This window comes from Geotrypetes seraphini, chromosome 17 (assembly GCF_902459505.1).
Source record: "Geotrypetes seraphini chromosome 17, aGeoSer1.1, whole genome shotgun sequence".
Classification (NCBI taxonomy): domain Eukaryota; kingdom Metazoa; phylum Chordata; class Amphibia; order Gymnophiona; family Dermophiidae; genus Geotrypetes; species Geotrypetes seraphini.
Window position 1 is genome coordinate 26,445,386 of NC_047100.1, and position 23,970 is coordinate 26,469,355.

At 41.4% G+C, this 23,970-nt stretch overlaps 1 protein-coding gene across 13 annotated transcripts in view; it reads right to left on the reverse strand.

Annotated features, from left to right (window-relative positions):
* The window catches only part of FOXP1 (forkhead box P1), an 825,883-nt gene that overhangs the window by 173,689 nt on the left and 628,224 nt on the right, over nt 1–23,970 (reverse strand). For 11 of the 13 annotated variants that reach the window (XM_033926372.1, XM_033926366.1, XM_033926367.1 and 8 more), the window contains 2 exons: nt 13,242–13,379; nt 10,856–10,945 (listed from right to left, as the gene is read on the reverse strand). In XM_033926372.1, coding sequence (XP_033782263.1) covers nt 10,856–10,945; nt 13,242–13,379 — 228 coding nt within the window. The remainder of the gene's footprint in view (nt 1–10,855; nt 10,946–13,241; nt 13,380–23,970) is intronic. The other 2 variants (XM_033926373.1, XM_033926371.1) reach the window with 1 other exon arrangement.

The following is a 23,970-nucleotide window of genomic DNA, read 5'->3' on the forward strand; positions in this document are numbered from 1 at the left end:
GATTGCTAATTCTAGATGCCTGGGTGACCTAATGCCTGTGCATGTGATTTTCTGTTTTTGTGTTTAAAACATTTTGCTGAAAGCACAACAGTGCAAAAGAGTAAAACAGATTTATGCTGTTTATTCTAGGAATAAGCAGTGGGCTTTCCTAAGGCCATCTTAATAATGTCATGCAGATTTTTTAAGGAAAATTATCCAAATCTTTTTTTAATTACATGTTGAATGAAAAATATTTTCCAGGTTTGTTTTAAATCTACTACTTAAAAGCTTTATTGCATGCCCCTTTACTCCTAGTATATATTTATTTTTATTTTTTTATTTTTTAGTATATATATATTTATCTTTTGGCATGGCCCATCAGTTATAGCATTTGCTACATGATGGGCCATGCCAAAAGATAAATGTAGCATTTGCTACATGAATTGATTTTTTGTCACGTATGGTTAAGGGGCTGGAGGAGTTGCCGTACAGCGAAAGATTAGAGAAACTGGGCCTCTTCTCCCTTGAGCAGAGGAGATTGAGAGGGGACATGATAGAAACATTCAAGGTACTGAAGGGAATAGACTTAGTAGCTAAGGCAGGGAGAACGAGAGGGCACTCTCTAAAGTTGAAAGGGGATAGATTCCATACAAACGTAAGGAAGTTCTGTGGTAGAAAGCAACATATTTATTTGGCTCATAACTTGCTGGCGCCCGATATTTTTAGCTCACAGTGAAAAAAGTTTGCTCACAACACCCGCCCGCTTAGAGGGAACACTGGGTGTTTTTTTCTTCATTACAAAACAAATCCTTAGTGAATCTGATGATAGCGGACAAAACAGATAGTGAGTACCATGTGTAGTAAGCGTATCTCTTACAGCAAGATATCCCCAGCACCAGGGTCTGACCAGACAAGCCACCAAAGAAAAAGTCCAACCAAGGAAAACCCATGAAAAAGAAAGCAAGTTCAGCTGTGGAGGGTATTTTTAAATTTTATTTCTTACTCAAACTTTCTTTTTCAAATATTTATTTTTAGAAGCATTCAATTAACAGGTAACAGGATTGGATCAGGGTCTCTGTACCCATCAATACTTAACGACTAATGCACTTTTCTTAAAGCTTCACTATTTCCCTTCCCCCCTTTTATAAAGCCACGTTAAGGGGTCTTTTTTCCCCGACACTTTTACCGCTGCGGCCGGCAATAAAAAATCCTAAGGTGTTCGCATAAAAAGTGTGTGTGTGTCTGGGGTGGGGTGGTTATTTATCTAGAACTTTGTCTCAGAGGCCTTTGAAATATTTTAATTATTCCCACCTTACATATGAGAAAATTAATTGCTGTCCAGAGGAATTTGAACCCTGAACCTTGGATGTATTAAAAGAACTTCAACACTGAAGCTTCTGAATGTTCTGTCTATTACTTCTGACATAAATAAATGAGGGGGGAAAAAAAAATCAGACCTTTGAAGAAGAAAAACTTCATCTAATATTGTTAATTAGCCATGACAAACGATGAAATAACACTGTAAATCTTTCACAGAAACAGCCACTGGATTTTAATTACACACATTCATAATTTAGCAAACAACATCTTAGTTGAATGCTGGGGTTTAATATGAACAGCACTTCAGGCTTCTGACTAGTCACTTGGCTCAAGTCAAGGAAAAGCCTCCCGGTTTTTTGCTGCTTCTTGTTCTGTATTTTATTACCTTTGTTCTATTAAAACCCCATGGCTGGTTTGATTCATCTACCTCTCTACAGCAAGAGAAAAGCTTTTGTTGTGTAAAACGTCAACACATCGTGTCAGCAACTTTGGCACGTTAGCCAAAAAACTACTCATGTAGATTTCCTCAGTAATTATCTGGGCGATAGAAAGATAATAACCGCACAGCAGTAACCATAAATAGAAGGAAATTATCTAATATCCCTAATCTGCCAGGAACCCTATCAAGTTGGAGATCTTATCTCACCCTATTCCACATTATGTCTACCAATGGTGCAAAGGAAATTAACCTCTTGAAAACCACTGGAATATATCAACGAGGAAGCAGGAAGGAAAGGAGAATCCAGATTATCAGAACATGAACATCACAGACCACAGTATTGTCTTCCTCAGAGGTGACCTAAATGATCTGTATTGTACAGGAAGCTTGTGTCTATTAATCTTTGGCTAATCCTCACATTGGTCCATTGGAAGGCATTCCAAACTGCAAAGAATTCTACTTTTCTCAAGACTTATAGGACATTAGAATGCTTTTTGTCATACAAAAAAATATGCCACCAACAACTACATCTATATATTACTATATCTTCAAGGGCCTGAATGCTAGAGTTTAAAACCTTACATAACATAGTGCTGGGCTACCTGACAACTCAGCTTCCTCTGTATGTGTCAAACAGGTCCCTTCGCTCCCAGGATGAAATACGCCTCAAAAAGCCCCCTGTTTGTGCCCTTTCAACTGCAAACCGCCAAACGATGTTCCTACTCCCAGTTCATACCAAGCCACAGATCCCTTAAAGGTCTCCTGTTTAGGAAAGCAATAATAACATACCTCTTGACCTAACTTTGCTGCCTAAGGCCGATAGATTTCAAAGAAATATTAAGGTACTGTATATTGGTACTAGATCCTTGGTATGTGACACATTAGGATAAAAATTTATATTGATAGATCTTACAGTATAACTGTCAAATTTATCCTGTAAACTGTGTATATTGGTATTAGATCCCTAGTATGTCGAATTAAGATAAAACTTGTAATCAAAAAAGTCTACTGTAACTTTGGCAAATTGTAACCTGTTAACTGCAATATTATATACGTTAACCCCGTTCTTAGCTCTTTGGGGAGAAGGGGATAGAAAACGAAATGAATAAATACTGCTAAATTAACCATAACTATTTGGAATTCTATTACACTGAGTAACAAAAGCAACGACAAAACAGAGAAAATGGAGGCAGTGCATTCAAATCTATGCACTCACAGTAGCTCTCATACGCGTTCATTCTGGAGATCCACACCAGGCTGGACTGCAGCCCTCGAAGATCCCACAACTAAAGTGCAAGAGTAGCCCAATGGCTAAAGAAGCAGGCTTAGAACCAGGGAAAGCCCAGTTCAAATTCCACTGCTGCTCCCTTGTGGTCCTGGGAAGGTCCCTTAACCCTTTTCTTTACCTCAAGTACAAACTTAGGTTGGGAGCTCACTGGGGACAGTGTGCCTGAATGAACTCCAGTCATGGTGCATGGGCTTGTCGTGCCACTGGAGCTTGTGTGCATCTGAGAAGCTGAAAGCTATACCGTCGGGAGTTTTGCCACCAGCAGGGCCTCCCAAGGTGGACAGGTTTCAGCGGAGATGTCAGAGTTATGATGTACCACACATCTGGGCAGCTGAAGATGGGTGGTGTTGGAGGCGGAAGATTGCATTTGATGCGACAACGGCGGCGACATCGAATTTATAATGTGCAGAAGAAAGGCCCAGCAATCTACTTGAAAACCTGATGATGTGCGTCAAGTTGCTAGGACTTTAACACAAGTCAACGGCATCTAACAACCTGAATGAAACTCGCCTTGAGCAACAACTGAAAAAAAACCCCCAAATCCAAAATCCCTTCCCCTGGCTTCTAAAATCATTTGGAAATCTTGTACATTTACTGACTCCTCCGATTCTTTCCCAGTTTTTATCCTAAATGCCTCTCTATCCAGCTGACTCCATTCTTCTCTCTTCTTGCCTTACTTAGGTCGACTCGGTACCTTTGCGCCTCGAATTTCTCTTGTTCAGTTGGCCTGAGGTTTCATTCAGCAACAGCCCATATATGAAGTGCCCATAGCTCACAGCAAAGGGCCTACTAGCACTGGGAGACCATACAGTACCAGCCCTGCGGGACATAAACCAGTACAGTTTTTAAGGTGTCCACCACAAATACTCATGGGATCTATTTTCATATATTTGGGTGTAGCAACTTAACTAATTTGCACATTGTGGTTATCAGAAAACCTGGACTGGAGTTGTGCATGTACTGCTCTTTTGGTTTAAACTAGTGTCTCTCAAAATGTGTGCCATGGCACAGCGGTGTGCCCTGAAGAGATTCTGGGTGTACCACGAGAGATTCCAGAAATACTAAGGCGCCCATAGAATATAATGGATGCCTTAGCATTTAGCGCGCCTTAATAAAAGAACCTCTGTATTATTAAAACTTCCCTTCATAAGGTTACACTTGACTATATGACATAGCGTATGCACGAGTCTTGTCAAAATTATAAGCATTTGTGTGCCCAAGGATACAACCGCCCTGAGAAGCATCATTCTTTGACGTGATTGGTCCTTGAAAACTAACGGCAAGAAATTTTATTTTTATTTTTTAAGCAGCAGTTATTCTAACTTGAGCAACAGAACAATCAAGGCTTTGCTACCTTTTGGATCTTTTTATCTTTGTGAACTTGGATTTTCAGCTCTGATAGAAATTAAATTGAAAAAAAAAAAGAAGCTCTGTTCTCATCTGCACAAGTGGTCCACCCAGGCACCTTCAACATTCCTCCTCCTCCCTTCCCCTCTACCTCGTTGAAGATGTTTTTCGCAGTGGTGAACAACGTGCGCTTCGCGACCCTGTCGGCTCTCCCGCTGTCACTTCAGGTGCCACGCTTAGGAAGTGACGTCAAAGAGAAAGCTGACGTTGTTGACAGCCGCGGGCGGCAACTTCAACTAGAGGTTTGGAGGAAGGGAGGAGGGCGCGTGGGGCAGGCAGGATTGTGCTAGCACACTTAAAGATCACCTACCTAACTATCCTTAAGGATTTTTTTAAATTGCATTATGGTGGGTGAGAGGGGATATGAGTGGTATTGCTTCTACGGTAGCATTTCCAATAGGAGTTTATTTTAAATGCTTTGCCTTCAAAGAACAAAATTCTGTACAATGATCTCACTTGAAAGCCAACTTGCGTAACTTGTGGTGGTGGTGGTGGGGGGGGGGGGAGGGAGGAGGAAGAGACGAGACATTTGAAAAGCTGGTGAATAAAATTTAAACCAACCAAACATATCATTGTTTTCCAGATCACCACACAAATTGTCGTCTCTAGTTTGAAATATCTTGTTTGCATCATACACATGCTCACTTCCGTTATATATTTAAAATAAAAAAAAATCTTAAATCAATGCTGACAGTTTCAGATCAAACTTTCCCACCTTCCTTCTGTGTTGGACAAATTTATTTTATGTTGAATATTAACGGCCAAAACACAGCTGCATTAGGATAAAATGGCTCGATACATTCCAGTTGTGCCTAGAAAAGTTTGTTATTAGCATTCTGCATTTAGAAAGTCAGGATATATAAGTATACAGGGGCCCATTGTCCAAGAAAGAATTTAAAAGCAAAGCAAGTTGCCAAAGTGTGCTCTCCACCCAGTTACCAAACACAGGATACAAATCGGCTTGTTTACTTCTCACAATTGAATGCACACAAAAAAGGTCTCAGCGCAGTGCTGTTGTCAGGTCAGTAGTCAGCCTTAAAATGCTGAAATATCCTGATAAAACTTGCATTTCTGATCCCCTCCCTAAAGCCTCTGTCAAAGGTCTGTTTTCCTTTCTGGGGCTACTCCCTACCGCCTAGAATAAACTGTCAGAATAGCTGGAGGACAAACGGCCTTTTGAAGCAGCGCAACTCGCATTTAAGAACATGGGAACGTTCAGCTGCCATTTTTTTTCTCTCCCTTTAATTTCAACAGCCTTCAGATTTTAACATCTGCTTAGTCGGGGTGGGGGGGGGGGGTGGGGAGGACACTTTGCATGTGCTGCGTCATACCGGGAGGGGGGATTTAAGTCTGTATTAGAGAGAAAAAGGGAGATGGTTCTCATGATCAAGGCAGAAACTGTGGAATAGTTTGTGAGTTGTGACACTGGGCTTCTGGTCTTGACCTATGAAATGCAAGATATACGTTTGGTACTGGCTGCTTTCTGCTGGTCAACTCTGAAAGGCTGGCACCATAACGACACACAAATTATGGAGCAGCTGTTGACAAAGTACACTTCTCCTTCCGTATTCACTGTGATAGGGAATTAACAGACCCACAAATACAGAAAAAACATGAAATAATTTTTTTCATATGTTATTCGCTGTTTTGTATTAAAAAACCATCGTAAATATGGTGAAACCGCGAGTAACATGGTGGCAGACCGGGCCTGTTCCTGAGAGGCAAAACACGGTGAAGAAAATGCCGAGAATCAGCAATTTTCTCTGTAAACGCTTGGAATCAGCAATTTCTTTATGCATGCTGATGTAATTTGGGGGGGAGGAGCCAGCCAGCTAAAAACTGCAAATAATTGAAACCGCGATTGCTGAAACCATGAATACGGAGGGAGAAGTATAGATGAAATAAGAGGCTCTACCCATCATTGATTTAAACTTTCTCTTCCTTCTAGGAAAGGAATTCAAGGAGTTAAGAATTTGGCGTTTAAATTTCCCCAACTATGGAATGAACTTCCCCTAATTTTGAGGTGTCCCAGTTCCTTCCAACTCTTCCGTAAACTTCTAAAAACTTTTTTATTCGCTAAACATTTTGAAAACTAACCCTCTTGTATTTCAATTCCCTTTATTTTATTAAATTTATTGTTAACCGCGTCGAGCTTCCTTTGGTTGAAGACCCGGTATATAAGGTTAAGTTTTAGTTTAGTTGAGTTCTTCCTAGCTCAAAACTACTACCCTTACAAGTTTTGCACATGAGACCACTGAATTACTATGCCACTGTTGGCAGACAACTGTAGTGCCAGACTCTCAAACAGTAAAGGGAGGTAGACTAAGTCAGGGGTCCCCATAGATGCACATAGATCTCATGCATATTCATTGGGGAAATCCTGAAAACCCGACTGGATTCGGCCCTCGAGGAGGGACTTTGGGGACCTCTGGCCTAAGTAAAGGAGCTTAGAAATAATGGAACTATGTGGTCTTCAACGCAAGGCCCAGCGGTGGCCCTCATTATCACTGTAGCTTTTTTTTCTGCCACTCTTTAGCCTCTCTCATGGAGAAAAAGTGGCCTGCTTGAAGGACAAGGCATTTCTCAATAGATCAGGGGTGTCAAAGTCCCTTCTTGAGGGCCGCAGTCCAGTCGGGTTTTCAGGATTTCCCCAATGAATATGCATGAGATGTATTTGCATGCACTACATTCATTGTATGCTAATAGATCTCATGCATAGTCATTGGGGAAATCCTGAAAACCTGACTGGATTGCGGCCCTCCAGGAGGGACTTTGACACCCCTGCAATAGATGAAGAGAATGCATTTTAAAATGCCTACTTTCTTGAGGATACCCTCGATACAAAGTTTGAAGGCAGGCTAGGGGGAAAATGTTATTGACACACACTGGTCAGCAATGTCACAGCCTTGAATGGGAAGATATCTGGCAGTTGTCCTTCAGTTCATTTGGGTCCAAAGTGTCCCTGACTTAAAAATTAGTGGAGACCACTGGATTAGTCAATATGTCAGGACACTCCAACAGGCATCTCCTTAATCTGCATTAGTGCTGCCCAATTCAGGGAAAATATTTTTGATTCGATTCAGCCTATTGATTCGATTTTCCTGCCCAATTGGCAGGTTCATTTTGTAGCCTCTTCACCCAACCTTTGCCTTTCTCCTCTGTTAGGTCCTAGCTCACGCTCACTGTCTAACACCAACTCTGGCAGGATACACATTTAAAATCTGACATATTGTAATCACAAAATAGAAAATAAAATTATTATTTTTTTCTACCTGTTGTCTAATCATTTTTAGAGAATGACACGGGGACACATTTTCCTCTCCTGTTCCATTTCTTCTCCTGTCTTTGCCCCATTCCTGCAAGCTCTGTCCTCATCTGCACAAGCTTCAAACACTTTAAAATCATAAGTAGCAACATTCTAGAGCTCAGATTGTGATGCCATAATGCCTCATTCCACCAGTGCCTAAGCTCCGTCCTCATCTGCACAAGCCTCAAACATGTTCAAATCATAAGTGTTCGAGACTTGTGTGGTTAAGGCAGAGCGTACAGCAGTGTATCTCGAACTGTGTGCCTCCTGAGATTTCAGGTATGCTGTGACACACTGGGGAGGAGAGGCACCGGTTGACTGAATACAGGACATGCCTTTTGCGGTGAGATAGGCAATCAGCCAGCGCCTCTCCAGCCCTCTTCCCTGCTGGCACCCCCCACTGGCTTCTCGGGGCCTGTCTGAAGAGCCTTCACGCATGCTCAGACGTCGACATGATGATGTCATGTATGTGTGTGACATCAACACGGTGATGCCCGTGCACTTCCGTGTGCCTCGAGCTGCTGTCACTACCTTTAGTGTGCCGCAGCTCGAGAAAGTTTGCAGAACACTGGCATACAGGAATGGGGTAGGGACAGCGACAAAAGTGGTGGGGACAGGATGGGGAAATTGACTTCCTGCAGGGATGGGGAAAAATTTGTACCTTTGTCATTCTCTAGTCATTTTATTATTCAAATCATGTTGGTCCCAGACTCTGATTTCTGTTCATTTTCTGTTAACTCGTTCACCAAGGTCTCCTACCCAGGGGTTGAAGGCAGGAGTGGAGGGTGTTGTGATGGGTATCTCTCCTTCTGCTGGGATGGGGGGGGTGTTCACTTGGCACCAGGAGAGAGTGGGCATCTCTCCCATTGTGTTTTGGGTTTCTGTTTGCATTTTTTTCTGCGCATGTGCCCATCGCTATCACTGATGGGCACATTCAAATTTAGTGAGTGTTCGTTACTCTCCGCCAACCTCATTTACATGAGCGTTTTTGGGAGAATGACTCATTTTAAATTCACACCCTGTGATCACAGCCTGTTGGTTTTTTTAACGCATTTTTTTTTTTAGAATCTAGGCCTGAGTGGAGAAAGGATAAAATAAAATATAATTTTGACTTGGGTAAACACAGTTTATTGTTGAAAATAGGCTGTCAGTGCTGAGTTGGAATATAATGCTCATAAACTTTCAATAAAAATGAGTTTAAAAAAAAAGTGAAAGTGCAAAAATGTAATTTTTAGATTGAATCAGGTTGGGCAGACTTGATGGACCATTTGGGTCTTTATCTGCCGTCATCTAGTATGTTATGTTACTATGTAGCACCACAACAACTTAGGCCCTGTTTTAGTAAAATGCACTAACCGATTAGCGCGTGCATGTTAGTCTATGGACGCATTAGCGTTTAGCATGCTCTAATTTGATTAGCGCAAATCAGTTGGCGCACCTTAGTGAAAAAGGGGATAAGTGCATCTAATTGTCACTACCCTGTATTCATTTGCTTGCTGCTTTTTCAAGGTCTTCCATAACTGGAAGTTAGACGAGGAAAAATATTTAGAATTCATTCAGCCACTTAACTATCCGCCAATCCTTAACACCTTCTGTGAAATATTTCCTCTGTGCCTCCCTCACCTGGATGAGCTTATCTAAAATGTCTTGCTCTCTCAGCATGGAGAGTCACAGTCAAAACTGTCTAGCAGATTAAAAAAAAAAAAAAAAAAAAAAAAGAGAGAGGTTAATAAGATGTGGCAAAGGAAAGAAGACTAGTGATTCCCAGTAATGGGTAAAAGTGACAATGGTGGACCCTTTAATGTCTTGTCTTCAACCACAGAGTTCAAGATCCTTTAAAAAAAAACAAAAAAACCCACACACAACCTAAATTTTGATGGCTTTGAAAAGAATGAGATACAAAACAACAACAGGGGGTTATTGCCCACCAGCCACAGGGGAGAAACTCCACCGATTCTTGTTCTCTCTTTTGAAGGTTGTTCGAAATCCCGCTCAGAAAAGCAAGAGCAACAGCGGAGAGCCTCTGGAGGCTGGAGCCACTTCCTCTGATCATGTGTAATACACTTCAAGAGTTGTCTTTTACCAATTCTGTGGATCAGGTGAACCATCCTTTCTTATCTATGCCCCCCCCCCACCACTGCATCTTTTTTTTTTTTTTTTAGTGCTGTGTTTACATCTGACGTGACTCCATGACAAGCACTGTCTGAGGCTAGGAAGCAGACCTGTCATGTTGATTTATGGGCCCATCAAACCACAACTTGTCCAAACTGAAGCTCGCAGTTCATTAATTAGAGCTGTGACTTTGAAGTCAGCTCTCAGACTGGTTTTTAACATTTGGCTTAATTTATATGCTCTTGAATGTAGATCTCTGAGGGGGGGGGAAAAAAGCCCCGAAATTCCCTTCTTGTCTTTGAACTTCTTTTGACCGCACAATAATAATTTCTTTGTCCAGAGTGATGCCTGCATCCCAGAGTCATTAACGCTCATTGAACTGCCACTGATGAGTAAGCCCTACTGAATTAGAAAAAAACAGCCAGCAAAACAAAGCTGAGAGCATTCGGTACAGTGATATCTCACAATTACATGCCTTCCCTCCTCCCCGCTATTTCCATTTTAATTACAGCTAGCCCTTTAGATTTACATTTTGGACACTTTTTAATCTGTTCTCTTTTTATAGGGCTACTTCTAATAAAGAAACGGGGATGCAAAATAATAATGCACAATGCGTTGCTTCCGTCTCGACGTGGCCTTCGAACGGGGGGCTTCCCAGTTATTGTCTGTAGCCTTCCATGTAGCTTCTCTCTCTCCTCTCCCCTCCGCCCCTGCGTGTAAGGTGCTGACGTTTCAAAAACAAACAAAAAAATTAATAAAAGGTTTCTTGCAACTGCTATTTGCAACCGCTGTGTTTGGTACCAGTGCGGGGACCCAGCAAGCAAATGTGACAAGGTATGTTAGAAACCACCAAGGACCCTCTGAACACAAGAGACTTCCCTGCAGATTAGATAGATGAATGGTTACTTAAAAGCAACCAACTAGCCCTCCCCCTGGGAGCAGTGGCTCTAAAACTTGAAATAATAAACAAATAAATGAATTGAAAATACAATTCCGCCTGTACCTCTTTAGGCTGTTTCCCAGCATGCTGCTGTTGGAGAAGCTGAAGTTGCAACTGTTCCTGCTGTTTCTTGTAAAACTCTTGAAGCTGCTGCTGCAAAGAAGAAAAAAAATGGTGAGGGGCAAAGTGCTGATTAAAAAAGGAAAAAAAATCTGTGATGATCTAACATTCAGTTTGGAACATTTTGAGCGCACCGCCGATTCTTGGTGATCGTCATTTGCAAGATAATCCCTCCCCCAAATAAGCTCAGAGTGGTACTATTTTCTACATAAACTAATGTGAGGCGAGGAGTGACCCCTTTGATCGCAACCACAAAGCCAAAATGTTGGCGCTCTCTCTCTCTTGTTCTGTACTAGGAGCGGAGGAGTCGTTTAATGGTTAAGTGTAGCGGCCCGAGAACCAGAACTGGGTTCGAATCCAATGGCAGCTTCTTAGAAATGTGAGCAAGTCACTTAACCCTCTGTTGCCCCTGGTATATAATAAGAAGTACCTGTACATTGTATGCAAAACCACTTTGATTGTATATCAAACCCCCCCATCCTCTTTCCCTTCTGAGTGATGGAGTATGGGGCTCTGTTTAGCATACATTATGGGGCTCATAATTTAAGTCGGTACTTGGACGATCAAAAAGACAGGTCGTCCAAGTACCGATAATCAAAACTGGTTTTAGATGTATCTAAAACCAGCTTAGGCCTTTTCAGTGCTGCTGTACGCCCAGAGTGAAAGGGGGCGTTTTTGGAGGAGTGGATAGGGCGGCATGTGGGCCGACCTAGACTTAGTCGCCCGGCAGCCATAACCAAAAAAACTTTGACAGGTTACCAGATGAAACTTATATGTTTTGACTTAGACGAAGTCAAAACAGGTATAAGTTCCAAATCGTGCCGCTGAGCTGATCGTGCCGCCCCCCCACCCCCGCGCAATCACGCTCTTCACCGGCAGGAGAGATGCCCAATCCTTCCTTTCCGGCAACCCTCCCGAACTCCCTCTGTGATCGCAACTTCACCGGCAGGAGGGAAGCCCTGCCAGCCAACTCCCCCCCCTCCCCCCCGGAACCCATGCCGGACTGCCCAGCCCATCCACCGGATCCCTCCGCCATCTCCACCAGGATTCCTTCCCCCCCAAAACCCCTAATCCCCCCGGACCTTCCTTTAACCTTTTTTGATGACTGGCCTTCGTCTGAATGGCAGGCCTGCCCCTACCTGGTGCATTGTGGGCTGCACTGGGGAGGGGCCACCTCAACACTCTGTAAGCCCAGATTCTAGTGAACTTTAGTAGAAGGACCCCTTGGATTACAAACCCTGTGGGAACAAGGAAGGTAATTTGCCTGGAAAGGAATGAGCTAAATACTTAAATAAACTTTATGCGTGCAACTGGCTTGTCAATGTAGAATTACCTCCATAATGTAGAAGAGCACTGCCTCTTCATGCATGGTATCCCTTTCCAGCTGCACAGATGGCAACTCCCCTCCCCCCCAAAAAATTAGACTCAATTAAGTTACATGCTGAAGATAATACAGTGAGCAGTTGATAAGGACATTTAACAGGGATCCCCAATACTTAAAGAGTCATGATTGCGATTCGAACCCTTTAGCTCCTGAACCTCTGAAGATTTCAAACTAATACATGCTAATTGATTTAGCGCGTGTTAAACGCTAACGCGTCCACAGACTAACATGCACGTGTTAGCGTTTAGCGCGCTCTAAATCGATTAACGCATCTTAGTAAAAGAGGGTCTAAGTCAGGGGTAGGAAACTCCGTTCCTTGAGGGCCGGAATCCAATGGGGTTTTCAGGATTTCCCCAATGAATATGCATGAGATCTATTTGCATGCACTGCTTTCAATGCATATTCATTGAGGAAGTCCTGAAAACCCGACTGGAATACAGCTCTTGAGGACCGGAGTTCCCTACCCCTGGTCTAAGTATTTTACAGTGTCCCAGCACATGACTAAGCAGCAAACTGATGAAAGCATGTTCCATACTCCAAGGGGCCCCTATCCAATTTTCGGATTTTAACACGTCTGGTGCTTGCAGTGACCATAATTTCACTGGAAATATTCAAACCTCACATCCACTCCATCAGGATGACTGTGATTGCTACATCAATTTTTGCTGCAGTGGCAGTCTGGACATCTGCTCAACTCTCGCCTCATGCATCTGACAGGTCAAGTGAGCACTTAGTAATCTGGGAAACACAGATAGGTTTTTTTTTTTTTTTTTTATTACCGGCACTTATGGCCCTGGTAATGGTCTCTGATGGAAAAGATCAGCCTGGAAGGGATGGCATGGGATCCTGCCAACACATCCACATCGCTTCTGTAGCGGAGACATTTAAGGTGCGCTGCTTCCGCTCTGTGCGGGCTGCATTCTGCGCCGCAGAAGAATCAATTACCTGTTGAAGCATGAGTGCCTGCTGCTGCTGAAGCAGGACCTGGAGCTGCTGAGGTGTCAGCACCTGTTGCTGCAAAATTTGTTGCATTTGCTGGGGAGTGATAACTTGAGGTGACATCATAGCCACTGACACCGGAGCCTGTAAAAGGAAGCAAGCAGATGGTAAACCAGGCTGGCAGAAAACACTTCGGGTGCCAGATAAGGCCTTTCACAAACAAAACGCGCCAATTTTTTTCATGCCTCCTATTAAGTAGATTGCATGCACTAAGGCCAATGTTCAAATGCACTGATGTGGTCGCCACTAGCTGCTGGCTTTGCTTTAACATTTTGCTACCGGCAAAAAAAAAATTAATGTTGTCCATTTCAGTTAATAATACAGTCAGAATTTGTTTGTATAAACTGAGGAGGGACCAGCTTAAATAAAAGCAGGGGGAAGTGGAGAGGGTAACCTGCATGGAGCAGCAGTTAGAACCCTAATGGCCCTATAGGCAGATCAGATGGTCTTTATTTGTTGTTTTGGGTTAGACCCCAGGGACTGAGTCAAAGGTTATGCAGATAGTGACAATATTCAGCTGCCATCCCTATAAAGTGGACCATATAAACAGCAACCCTAACTTAGCGGTATAAGTTCTGAGCCCATATTTAGGGTCACAGTTATCAACGCTGGCTAACAATTAAGAGGTGTTATTTAATAATAATAAACTTTATTCTTATATACCACCCTACCACAGTAAAGAGAACTGAATAATCAGTAAAAATACATACAATTTGTAGAAAGATGCTGAAGGAACTATATCAGGCAATAAATTTATCAAACAAGTAAGTTTTTGTTAATTTTCTAAAAGAACAGTAGGCCAATTCTGGATTTCTCACAACCTTGTCCTGGTGCATTTAACCACTAACCCATGCTTTTTTTTAGCACAGGTTTTGTTTTAATGCAAAGAGACCTAGTTAACTAATAACTGGGATTAACAGTAAAATAACGCTTCTTAATGTCAGACCATGTTGATTCCCCCTTTAATGAAAGAAAAAAAAAGAAATCTCTCTAGAAATTGAAATCACTGCCGTGTGTAATAGAATTCAGCCAGGTATAAGGCAATCAAGCTACTGTGACATCATTGCAGCATTGGTGGAATGAGACTATGACATCACAATACCAGTTCTGGTTTCCAGAGACTAACTCTTCATGCTAAATGGGGGGGGGGGGGGAGAAGTTATCAATGTGCACAATTGTTAAAGACATTATTTTACCACTAACTCATGTTGTTTTAGCAAAGGTCTTATTTTATGCAATGAGACGTAGTTACTAATAACTGGGGTTAGCAGTAAAGTAGCATGTCTTAACAGTAGATAGCTTGGTCCTAGGATAAGCAGCATAAAATCTGTTTTACTATTTGGGACCTTGGCTGGCTACTATTGGAAACAGGATACTGGGCTTTATGGACCTTTGGTCTGTCCCAGTATGGCAGCTCTTATGTGATCCAAGTACAGAACAATCAAGCCATTGTGACATCACTGATGAGGTTGGCTCTTAGGCATTGGTGGAATGAGGCATTATGACGTCACAATAGGAGCTCCGGAATGTTGCTACTATTTGGGCTTTTGCCAGGTTCTTGGGACCTGGGTTGGCCACTTTTGGAAACAGGATGCTGGGCTTGATGGACCTTCAGTTTGTCCCAGTATGGCAGCTCTTATGTTCTTCTGATAATTTCTACCATAAGACATCTTAATTTATATAGATATTTTAACTGGGAATCAGCAGAAAGATATCTGGTTATCTTTATGCAGTGGGCGCCTTGCTGAATATCGACTTTATTGTTCTTAATAGACTGTTATGCAAGCTGGCACACCAAGGATAACTGAAGGCCACCACAGTGAAAACCAAGGTGTACTGCCCTAGTGATGCTCCTTTTGACCCTGGGCAAGTCACTTAACCACTCCATGGCCCCCGGGTATGTTAGCCACCGGGACAGATAGGGAGAAATACCGGAGTACCTGAATATATACCACTCAGGCTATAGCGGTGTATAAATACTAAAATAAATAAAAAAAAACAGAGCTGAGAGAAAACATAAATGAACAAACACTTGTTTTAAAATTTAAAAAGCCAAAACAACCCTCAATAATAAAACAGTACAAGCCTTCTAAAGTCAGCTGATCTACAATCTAAAAAACCATTTCTTTTAAGAAAACTAAATGAAAGGAAAAGAAAAAAAAAAAAAAGCTCTATCGTGACAATAACTTCCCCCTTCCTCCCCCTTCCTCCTACAGTTTTCAAGAGAAAGCCACTGATACAGCGTATTTATCCTTTCACATCCACCCGGCATAACAACGTCTTCAGTTCTTTCACATCGTGTGAGATACCATTAAAAAAGACGCCGCCTGTGACATTTCAGTGACAAACAGCTGCAGTGATGAACTTGATAGCATTTCATATTTTGCAACTGTTAACACGTTTCCACGCGGGCATCTCTGTAAGGAACCTGTACCACTGTATCTGCAAGAATGATGTCTTGTTCAGATAAAACACTGACATTAAAATGACAGCCTGTCGTGGCCAAGGTTACACAAATTGTATTCAGCCGGGTACCTAATGACAATCCTATGAGTTTCTCAGGCTTTCTACAATGCAATTTAGCTATTCAAAACAATCAGGGTGCTTCTGTTTAATTTGCAGGTTCTGTAAGAGCCATTTTGCCAGCCATAGCTTTGAGGAGAAAACGGAGGAGGAAAGAAAGGAGACCAGCACATGTAGGCCTTAAAGCAGCTTTTAATTACCTTTTTATTTATTTCTAATTATTTTTTGGCCTTTATTCAGCTATAGATGGCCACATGTGACAGCCAGCAACGGGCATACTGTATTTTAAAAAGACCTGCTGTCATCTTCTCCATCAGAAGCAAAGGAAATAACAGGTTTAATGTGGTTTCTTTTGGTTCGCCCCTTTCTAAGTGTCCAGGCATCAGCTGATCAGAAGATCAAGAAATTAAGAATCTTGTAGAGTAGCGGTAAGCAAGAGGCAGAAATGCGCTATTAATTTTAGGTAACATAATGTCTTAATATGCAGTTTATCTTGACTTTTTTTTCTCTCACATGATTTGCCCTGTCATTTGCATAGTGAGCTCTCATTCCTAATTTCACAGTCATTATGCACTGATGTCCTGATTTCTCAGCATCACTAATTTTGATGAACTAAAAATGATTCTTGAAGGTCAGACTCGTCTGCAGGGAACAGCCCCCCCTCTTCCGTTGTTGTATATATGTTGTTTCAGAAAGAGATTAACGCAAGAAATGTTTTAATTTGAAAAGTCCAAAGAAACTGTTTACTGCTAATTTTTTTTTATTTGCATGAATTCGGGAAGGTCATTGGTGAGGTCCTGATTCCTTGGCATGCTTTGGAACTGCAGCTGTGTATACGCCCTTGTCATTCACAGCTAACAACCTAAACCCTGTTCACTTTGTCAAGGAATTGGTACAAATCAGCTAATATATCCTATGGTGCACAAGACTTCTCTCTCTGACCATGACAACTAATTGACTACGTCATCAATCAGAATCCCGAAACTCCAATCTTGGTGTTATTTCCGACTATTAAAAAGAAGGGCTTTATTTAATTAATTAAATGCTAAAGGTCTGTCAAAAATTTCAAAATACAGTTCTATGATTAAAATTAGCACTCAGAAAGAGGCCTTTCTGATTTAAAGTTTATAAGAACATTTTTACTGTGTGTGGCAGAAAGGAAACGTATCTTGAAGATCTTTTTTTTTCTGTGCAGCTCAGAAATATTCATGTGTTGGTTTAAATATGGTGTGGCTCAAATTTCATAAGATTTACCTGGCTAATTTAGAAATTAATTGGTTTAAAGTACCTCTTCCCCAACTGATTAATTCATCCACCTAAAACAGCAAGGTGCAAATGTACCAAAGAAACACAAGGGTGGCTTTGGAGGCGTTCCAAGGGCAAATTTTAATCTACCCAGTCAGTGTGAATTTTCAGTGCTACCAAACACTTTTAACTGGACGATTCCACTCACGAAAACAGTTGGTCTGAATCTAGACAGATAAAATTTTGCAGGCTCAATTTAGGGAAATTTTAGTCGCAAGCCTATTTGGTTCAGTGCGGCTGAGAAATGGGCAGAAGTTAACAGGGGGAAATTACATTCCATTCCATTAGGGATTTCTATTCCACCATTACCTTGCAGTTCAAGGCAGATAAAAATATCTTACCAAAAAGAAATTTGGTCATTTTCAAAGAGAGTAAGAAATGAGTATGGCTATTTGTTTAGGGTAGTTGGCTTTAGTGAAAGGTGGTGTTTGATACTTGCGGTGTTATTTCTTTTTCAGGGATTTCTTGAAGAGTATGGTCTTTATTTCTTTTCTAAAAGTTTTGTAGTCTAGGGATGCCATCAGTAGATTGGCGATTTGGTTGTCTAGTTTGGCCGCTCGAGTGACTAATAGGCCATCAGTGACAATAGCGACTCCAACTGAACTGATGTTGTACGTTCACAGCAACGATAATGCTGAGTTGATGGATTCCATGTTTAATGCATGTCAACGTATAAAACAAAGACTCTTTGGATCTAACCATGAGGCTGTGGCCTCAGGACTTTACAATTAATGAAAGGAGTTGGCTTAAGCAGGGAATTTCTACCTTCTTTAACCTGCCTGTTTTGTCCCTTTTATCCTCTCTAGCTTGTTAACCCCCTCCCCGAAAATGTTTGTGCATAAACGTAAAACAGCACGGTCAAGTTCAGCCTAAGACAAAAACGTTTAACTCTCTCCTTATCTTCAGATTTGATACTTTTGGACATAAACTGCAACTGAAAAACAAGTCACATTCTAGGGGATTCCATAAAGGGTGCCCAAATTTGAGTATGATCCTGAGATGCACACCCAACTAAACAGGGTAACGAGCCAATTAACACCAATATTTGGGCGCCTGCAATTATGACGTTAACTGGCACCAATTCGGATTCATGCACCGCTCTATTTAACTGTGCATCCAGAACCCATGGTACTCGATCCAAAATGAGGCGGGTCTATGGGCGTTCTAGATATTTGCATACAGTTATAAAATACCATGAATGCATGCCCAAATTTGGGCACAGGAATCAGCAGGGTATTTACATTTTAAAAAATACTTTAATAAATAAATATTCTATGAAGGGTGCTCAAACCCGAGGGCCCTTTATGGAATAGCACTGGGCTCCATTGACCTGGTCCATTAACAGCAATTCTGTAAACTGGGTGTCTATATTTACGTGTGCATTATGCTGCATTTATGCATGTCACACATTTACTACCACCATCTGTCATGGCTGTCACAAATCTGGACAACAGTGGAGCCCTCGGAGAGTGTGGGATGATAAACAGTTTTACGGTATTATTCAGTTGAACTCATGATTCAGCACCAAAGTGGATGAGTGGCCTAGTGGTTAGAACTGCTGCCTCAGCACAACTGAGGTTATGGGTTTGATCCCAGCTCCATTCCTTGTGATGCTGGGAAAGTCACTTAACCCTCCATTACCCCAGGTACCATAGTTAGATTGTGAGCTCGCCAGGAAAGATATGGAAAATATTTAGGCCCTCTTTTAAACTGAAGGATATTGTTTTCATCTAATCCAAGCTAAGTTTGAGTTCATTTTGGAAATTGGCTGGGGGGTTCTCAGAGTGGTTTTCTGGTTTGATTACACATGTGTGAACATTATAATTATTTATAACACTATTTATCACAATTTCTGTTCAGGCACACGTGAGATATCCGATGATGGTGTGCTGGTAGGGGTTTGTTTAGCCTTTGCCTTGCTGTGTAAAGCGCTGGAGGTTCTCCTCCCTTCGCTGATCTTTTACACTGAGGATATGCCGTTTCACAAAATTTTATATATATAAAAAATATTTTATTTATTGTCTTATGTTCACACTTTTTTATAATCTTCAGAAAACCACTCTCAGAACCTATTGACTATCACTGCCTTTACATCTGTGTCTTTTGCAAGTTGCTCTGGCAGCTTTTTTTGGAGTCTTATTTGTGTTGCCTCTTTTACTAAGCCATGGTAGAGGGTTCTACCGCAGCCCGGAGCGCTTAAAGCTCTGACGTCCAAAGGAATTCTACTATGGTTCCTCAGGGGAGGAGGACGGGTCAGAGTACCTGATTGGATCAATAGATTGTGAACCATGTCAAAATGAACATGCACTCACTTGTCTACACACTATGGCTGTATTAAAAATCAACACAGCGAACTACCTATGGGCACGAACCCTACTGAGTGAGCCACTTGCTTACAGCATTAGATGTGGCACCAAACCATCATAACGAAGGACGAAAGTTGGTGAACCATATGCCTAATGGCTGCCAGCAAAATAAATCCACCAGAGTGTACGTGCATGTATGTGTGTATATATGAGGCCAATTTTCAAATTTATTTACTTATTTATTCAATTTTCTATGCCATTCTCCCAGGGGTGCTCAGAACAGTTTACATGAATTTATTCAGATACTTGAGCATTTTTCCCTGTCTGTCCCAGTGGGCTCACAATCTTATCTAATGTACCTGGGGAAATGGGGGGGGGACTGAGTGACTTGCACAGGGTCACAAGGAGTAGAATGGAGTTGAACCCACAACCTCAGGGTGCTGAGGCTGTAGCTTTAACCACTGAGACACACACTTCCCTTCACTTACTCGGGAAAAATAGCTATCTACTCGAGCAATGCTGCTATCCTGAAAACTGGCCTTCTGGACTCTGCTAAAGAAACGTGTGGGCATTGAAAGAGCAGGAGAGCAAAATAGTAATGGTATTTTCAATTTTCTTATGGAGACGCAGTATTTGACACCCACTCGGTCATTCTCGTAATCTGGAGGTGCAAATGTGCATGCGGTCTTCACATGGAAACAAAATGCAAGATTTTCTTTTTTTTTAAAACTGAATGCAATGCCAATAGATTAAAACTGCCCCTGCGCATCGCAAGTAATGGGCAGTATTCAACAGAAGCACATTTCATTGACACCCCCTAAAAAGTTCAGTACACAGTAATCGGGGTAGTTGGGGGAGGGGGGGAGTTATCAGCGTGGGATACCATTAAGATGGTGTATTTAACCATAAGTTGTACTATTTTAGCACAGGGTCTTATTGCATAAAATGTGACCTGTGGTAAAATAATTTCTTAATGGTAGCCCCCCTCCCCCTTTGTGCCTTTTAAATCAATTTTTGTATGCACTAAAAATTCCTGTTAAAATAAAGGTGGGAAACAGAAAAAGACACTATGGGGGGGTCTTTTGCTAAGGCGTGCTAGCTGATTTAATGCGTGTGAAATGCGCGTTAGCATTTAGACAGGCTAAGTGCACCTCAGTAAAAGACCCCCTATGAAATCAAGAGGGGGGAATAAAAATCACATTTTTTTCCCCTCCTCTGCTATCCCTTGTCCCCTATACTGATAAATGGTCCTTCTATTGTCTTATAAATGTAATTGACTTTCACCAAGATTTTACTATATCTATATTTTACACACACAGATATCTACATCTATATATGAATCAGAACCTGTTTATAAAACAATTTAGTGAGAAAATCCTCAAGCATAACTTAATGCTTGAAATAGTAATGTGCTCTCGCCTCGTCCTCTCCTCTCCGTGTCTAACTTTTTCATGTACTTAGTCCCCGGTAATAGTGAGAATCAAAGGGCATGCAGCTCCAGCAATAGGCTATTATAGCCACACGTTATTACCCATTACTAGAGAGGTCATTAGCGGTAAGAGTGATGGTACTGGTCTTAACCTATTGATCAAAGTAACTACTATCATTTACTCCTGTGTTGAATGTCTGGAAAGCTGCTGAAGGCATACCAGAGAAGTGCTTTAGAGCCGAGAAATACAGCCAGGGTTCAGAAATTACACGTTAATTCATAAAACCTAGCCGGTGGTTTAAATCAATAGTATTTAAAACAGTCATGTTAAGACCGTAACTATAGTCTCTAATATTTATAGGTCTCTCTTTTTGAGTGTGCTCCGTCAAAACTCAAGTTTAGGTACTGTCATACGATTGGGAGACAAAACGCATTTCTCGCTGATATTTCTGCATTGGAAATCTAAGACCGCTACGACTAAAGGCAGCTGAGACATTCTCCACCGAAGACAATTAAAAGAGAGAGAGAGGCAATGGGAACTAATATACGATTCCTACCCTTGCGCACAGCTCCCTGGTTTCAGCATATAAAAACGAGTTATGTTTTATGAGTTAAGAATGAATCATATCAGGCACCGGTTTATGAAGAACTCGGATAATTCTTTTTGCTTAGCTGCCTACAGGGATCTGCAATTCAAATTAAACTGTTGGCAGACAAATTAAGGGGAATGATAAAATAGAAAACAGCACAACCCTAAACACCGCCATTTATTTCAATTTTCATAACAACACACGACTTCCCATTATTTTTTTTTTCTCTCTCCTATCCAGTGTTACGTGCATAATGGATTGCAACATTTTAGAGTGCACGGATAGGGGTGTGGTAAGACACCGAAGTGTATTCAACTCCATCACTCCAGCTAAAAATACAGCTGTGATTTGGTTAGGGGAACTCTGCTAGTTTCAACCTGCCACCATCCTAATACCAGCTACTCAAAACAAACAATTCTTAATGCCAGCATTACTTTCCATAATGGCAGAGTCTTCAGGCTTGGAGCCTTTTGTTAGTTACCTGTTGGCACAAATAAATTAAAAAAAAAAAAACAAACCCACCAAAAAAGGCTTTTGAAAAATCTGTCTGACGTATTAGGACACAAGGACAGCTTATCTGTAGCATGGACTGGAAACTCACTACCATGGCTCTATCCAATATTAAGTACGGTAATTATTTCAAATTAATGACTCAATCCTCCCATTTAATTATCTCCCATTTTGCATTCGTCTAGCCTGCTGTACTAAATATTTATTGAAACGCGCATATACTTGTGGGTGTGTTACAAGCATATTTCCTTAAAAAATACACACACACCAAAAAAACTGTTCAGCTAAAATGTCTGGCTTTTTCCATGCATAAACATTTGCAATGGGTCTGTTTTTGTGCATTTTTATACTCTGAATTGCCGTCTTCCCTACTGATTATTATGTTTATAAAACATGATATAACTAGCACCCCCCCAAAAAAAAAAATATTATTATTCTGGCATAATGTAAACATTTGTTCCAGAGGTGGTAAATCTGTTACTGTTATTAAAAATGCATGGGGACAAAAAGCTATTTATTAGAGTTGGGTGTATGGTACAAATTAGCCTGTACAAGCGGAAACAACTGGAGTCCAAATTAAAAAAAAAATAATAATGCAAATGAAAGTGTTTAAAAATGCCTTAATTTATTATTAAAAGAGTGACATCCTAGAAGAGATATTTTAGGAGCAGACACTCTGTCTCAACGGGACACGCCAAGTAATAGATAAAATGGACATATTGAACAGAATGGCAGATCTCAACCCACTGAAAAATAAAGAAAATTTAGGAACACTGGTACCAGAAGAGCCACAGCTGACAGCCAGACCCATTCAGGCGGCAGCCAGTCATCTACCTCAGCAGGAGACGAGCAATTCGCTTTAACTGCACCGCCCCTCTGGAGACACAGCTCGTTCGCCAAACCATATCCAGTTAAGACAGATAACGGTTACCAGGTCACCGGAGATCCTCTCAAGATCAAGGCATCAACTCAGAAGCCTAATGGGTTAGAGCAGCGAGCTAAGAACCAGGGAAGCCAGGACTCGGTTCTCACTTGTGACCTTGGCAAGTCACTTAACTCTCCGTTGCTTCAGGTATAGCCGGAGCTGCTAACATGTACTACTGCCAATTAAATCCTGCTGTAATACACCCGGTAGCACAAATTATTAACTTTAGCTGACACTTGGTAAGCTCTCTTGGGATAGGGAAACGCCTACTGTTCCTGTATTTAGCTCACCTTGTGCCACCATTGGGAAGGCCTCAGCTAACACTTAACTATGAATATAAAAAGTGAATTAGGATCTGATATAAAACACAGCAGATCTAGATATGCTCCTTAAGTTGAATAACTCCTGATGACTACACAGTGAGGGTTCCTGTCTCCCTCGTCGTTTCCCAGGCATTGATACAGCAGTGTGAATAGCCATGATGTCACTGCCGCCCCACTCTAGGAGGGCCTGACCTGGACAGGCATTGCTGCTGGTATCTTCTCCAGCCCCAAACCCAAGGCAACAAGGAGCTGCGGTGAGATTCTACCCTTCAGTTCCCAGCCTCTGCTCCAACCGCTGAGCTATAAACACACGCAAACATTTCTCCTGGCGTATGTAGAAATAAGGGTCAATAAACAAGCTGAGACCTTTTTATTGGATCACTGGAAAGCATGCCATAAAAAAAGGTCTCGCTGACAGCTTGTTTGTTAACCTTTATTTCCCACAGAGGACTAACAAAGGCAACAAAGGGTTCTTGGTATATGGATATCTATCTATCTATTGTTCACATTATTCATTCCTTTTTTAGGCAACTAACTGGCATGGACATTGTAATGAACCATATAGATCATTATGGTATTATTTCTATTTGGTTATCTAATTTCTTCTCTTAGTTGTAATTTTAGACCGCATAGAACTTTACGGCCCTGCGGTATATAAATTGATTATTGTTATTATTATTATTTGTGTTGGGCACTTCACTAATCCTAACACTGTAACTCTTTAACATCTAAAACTTTATTTGTATTCTTTTATTAAGCTAAAT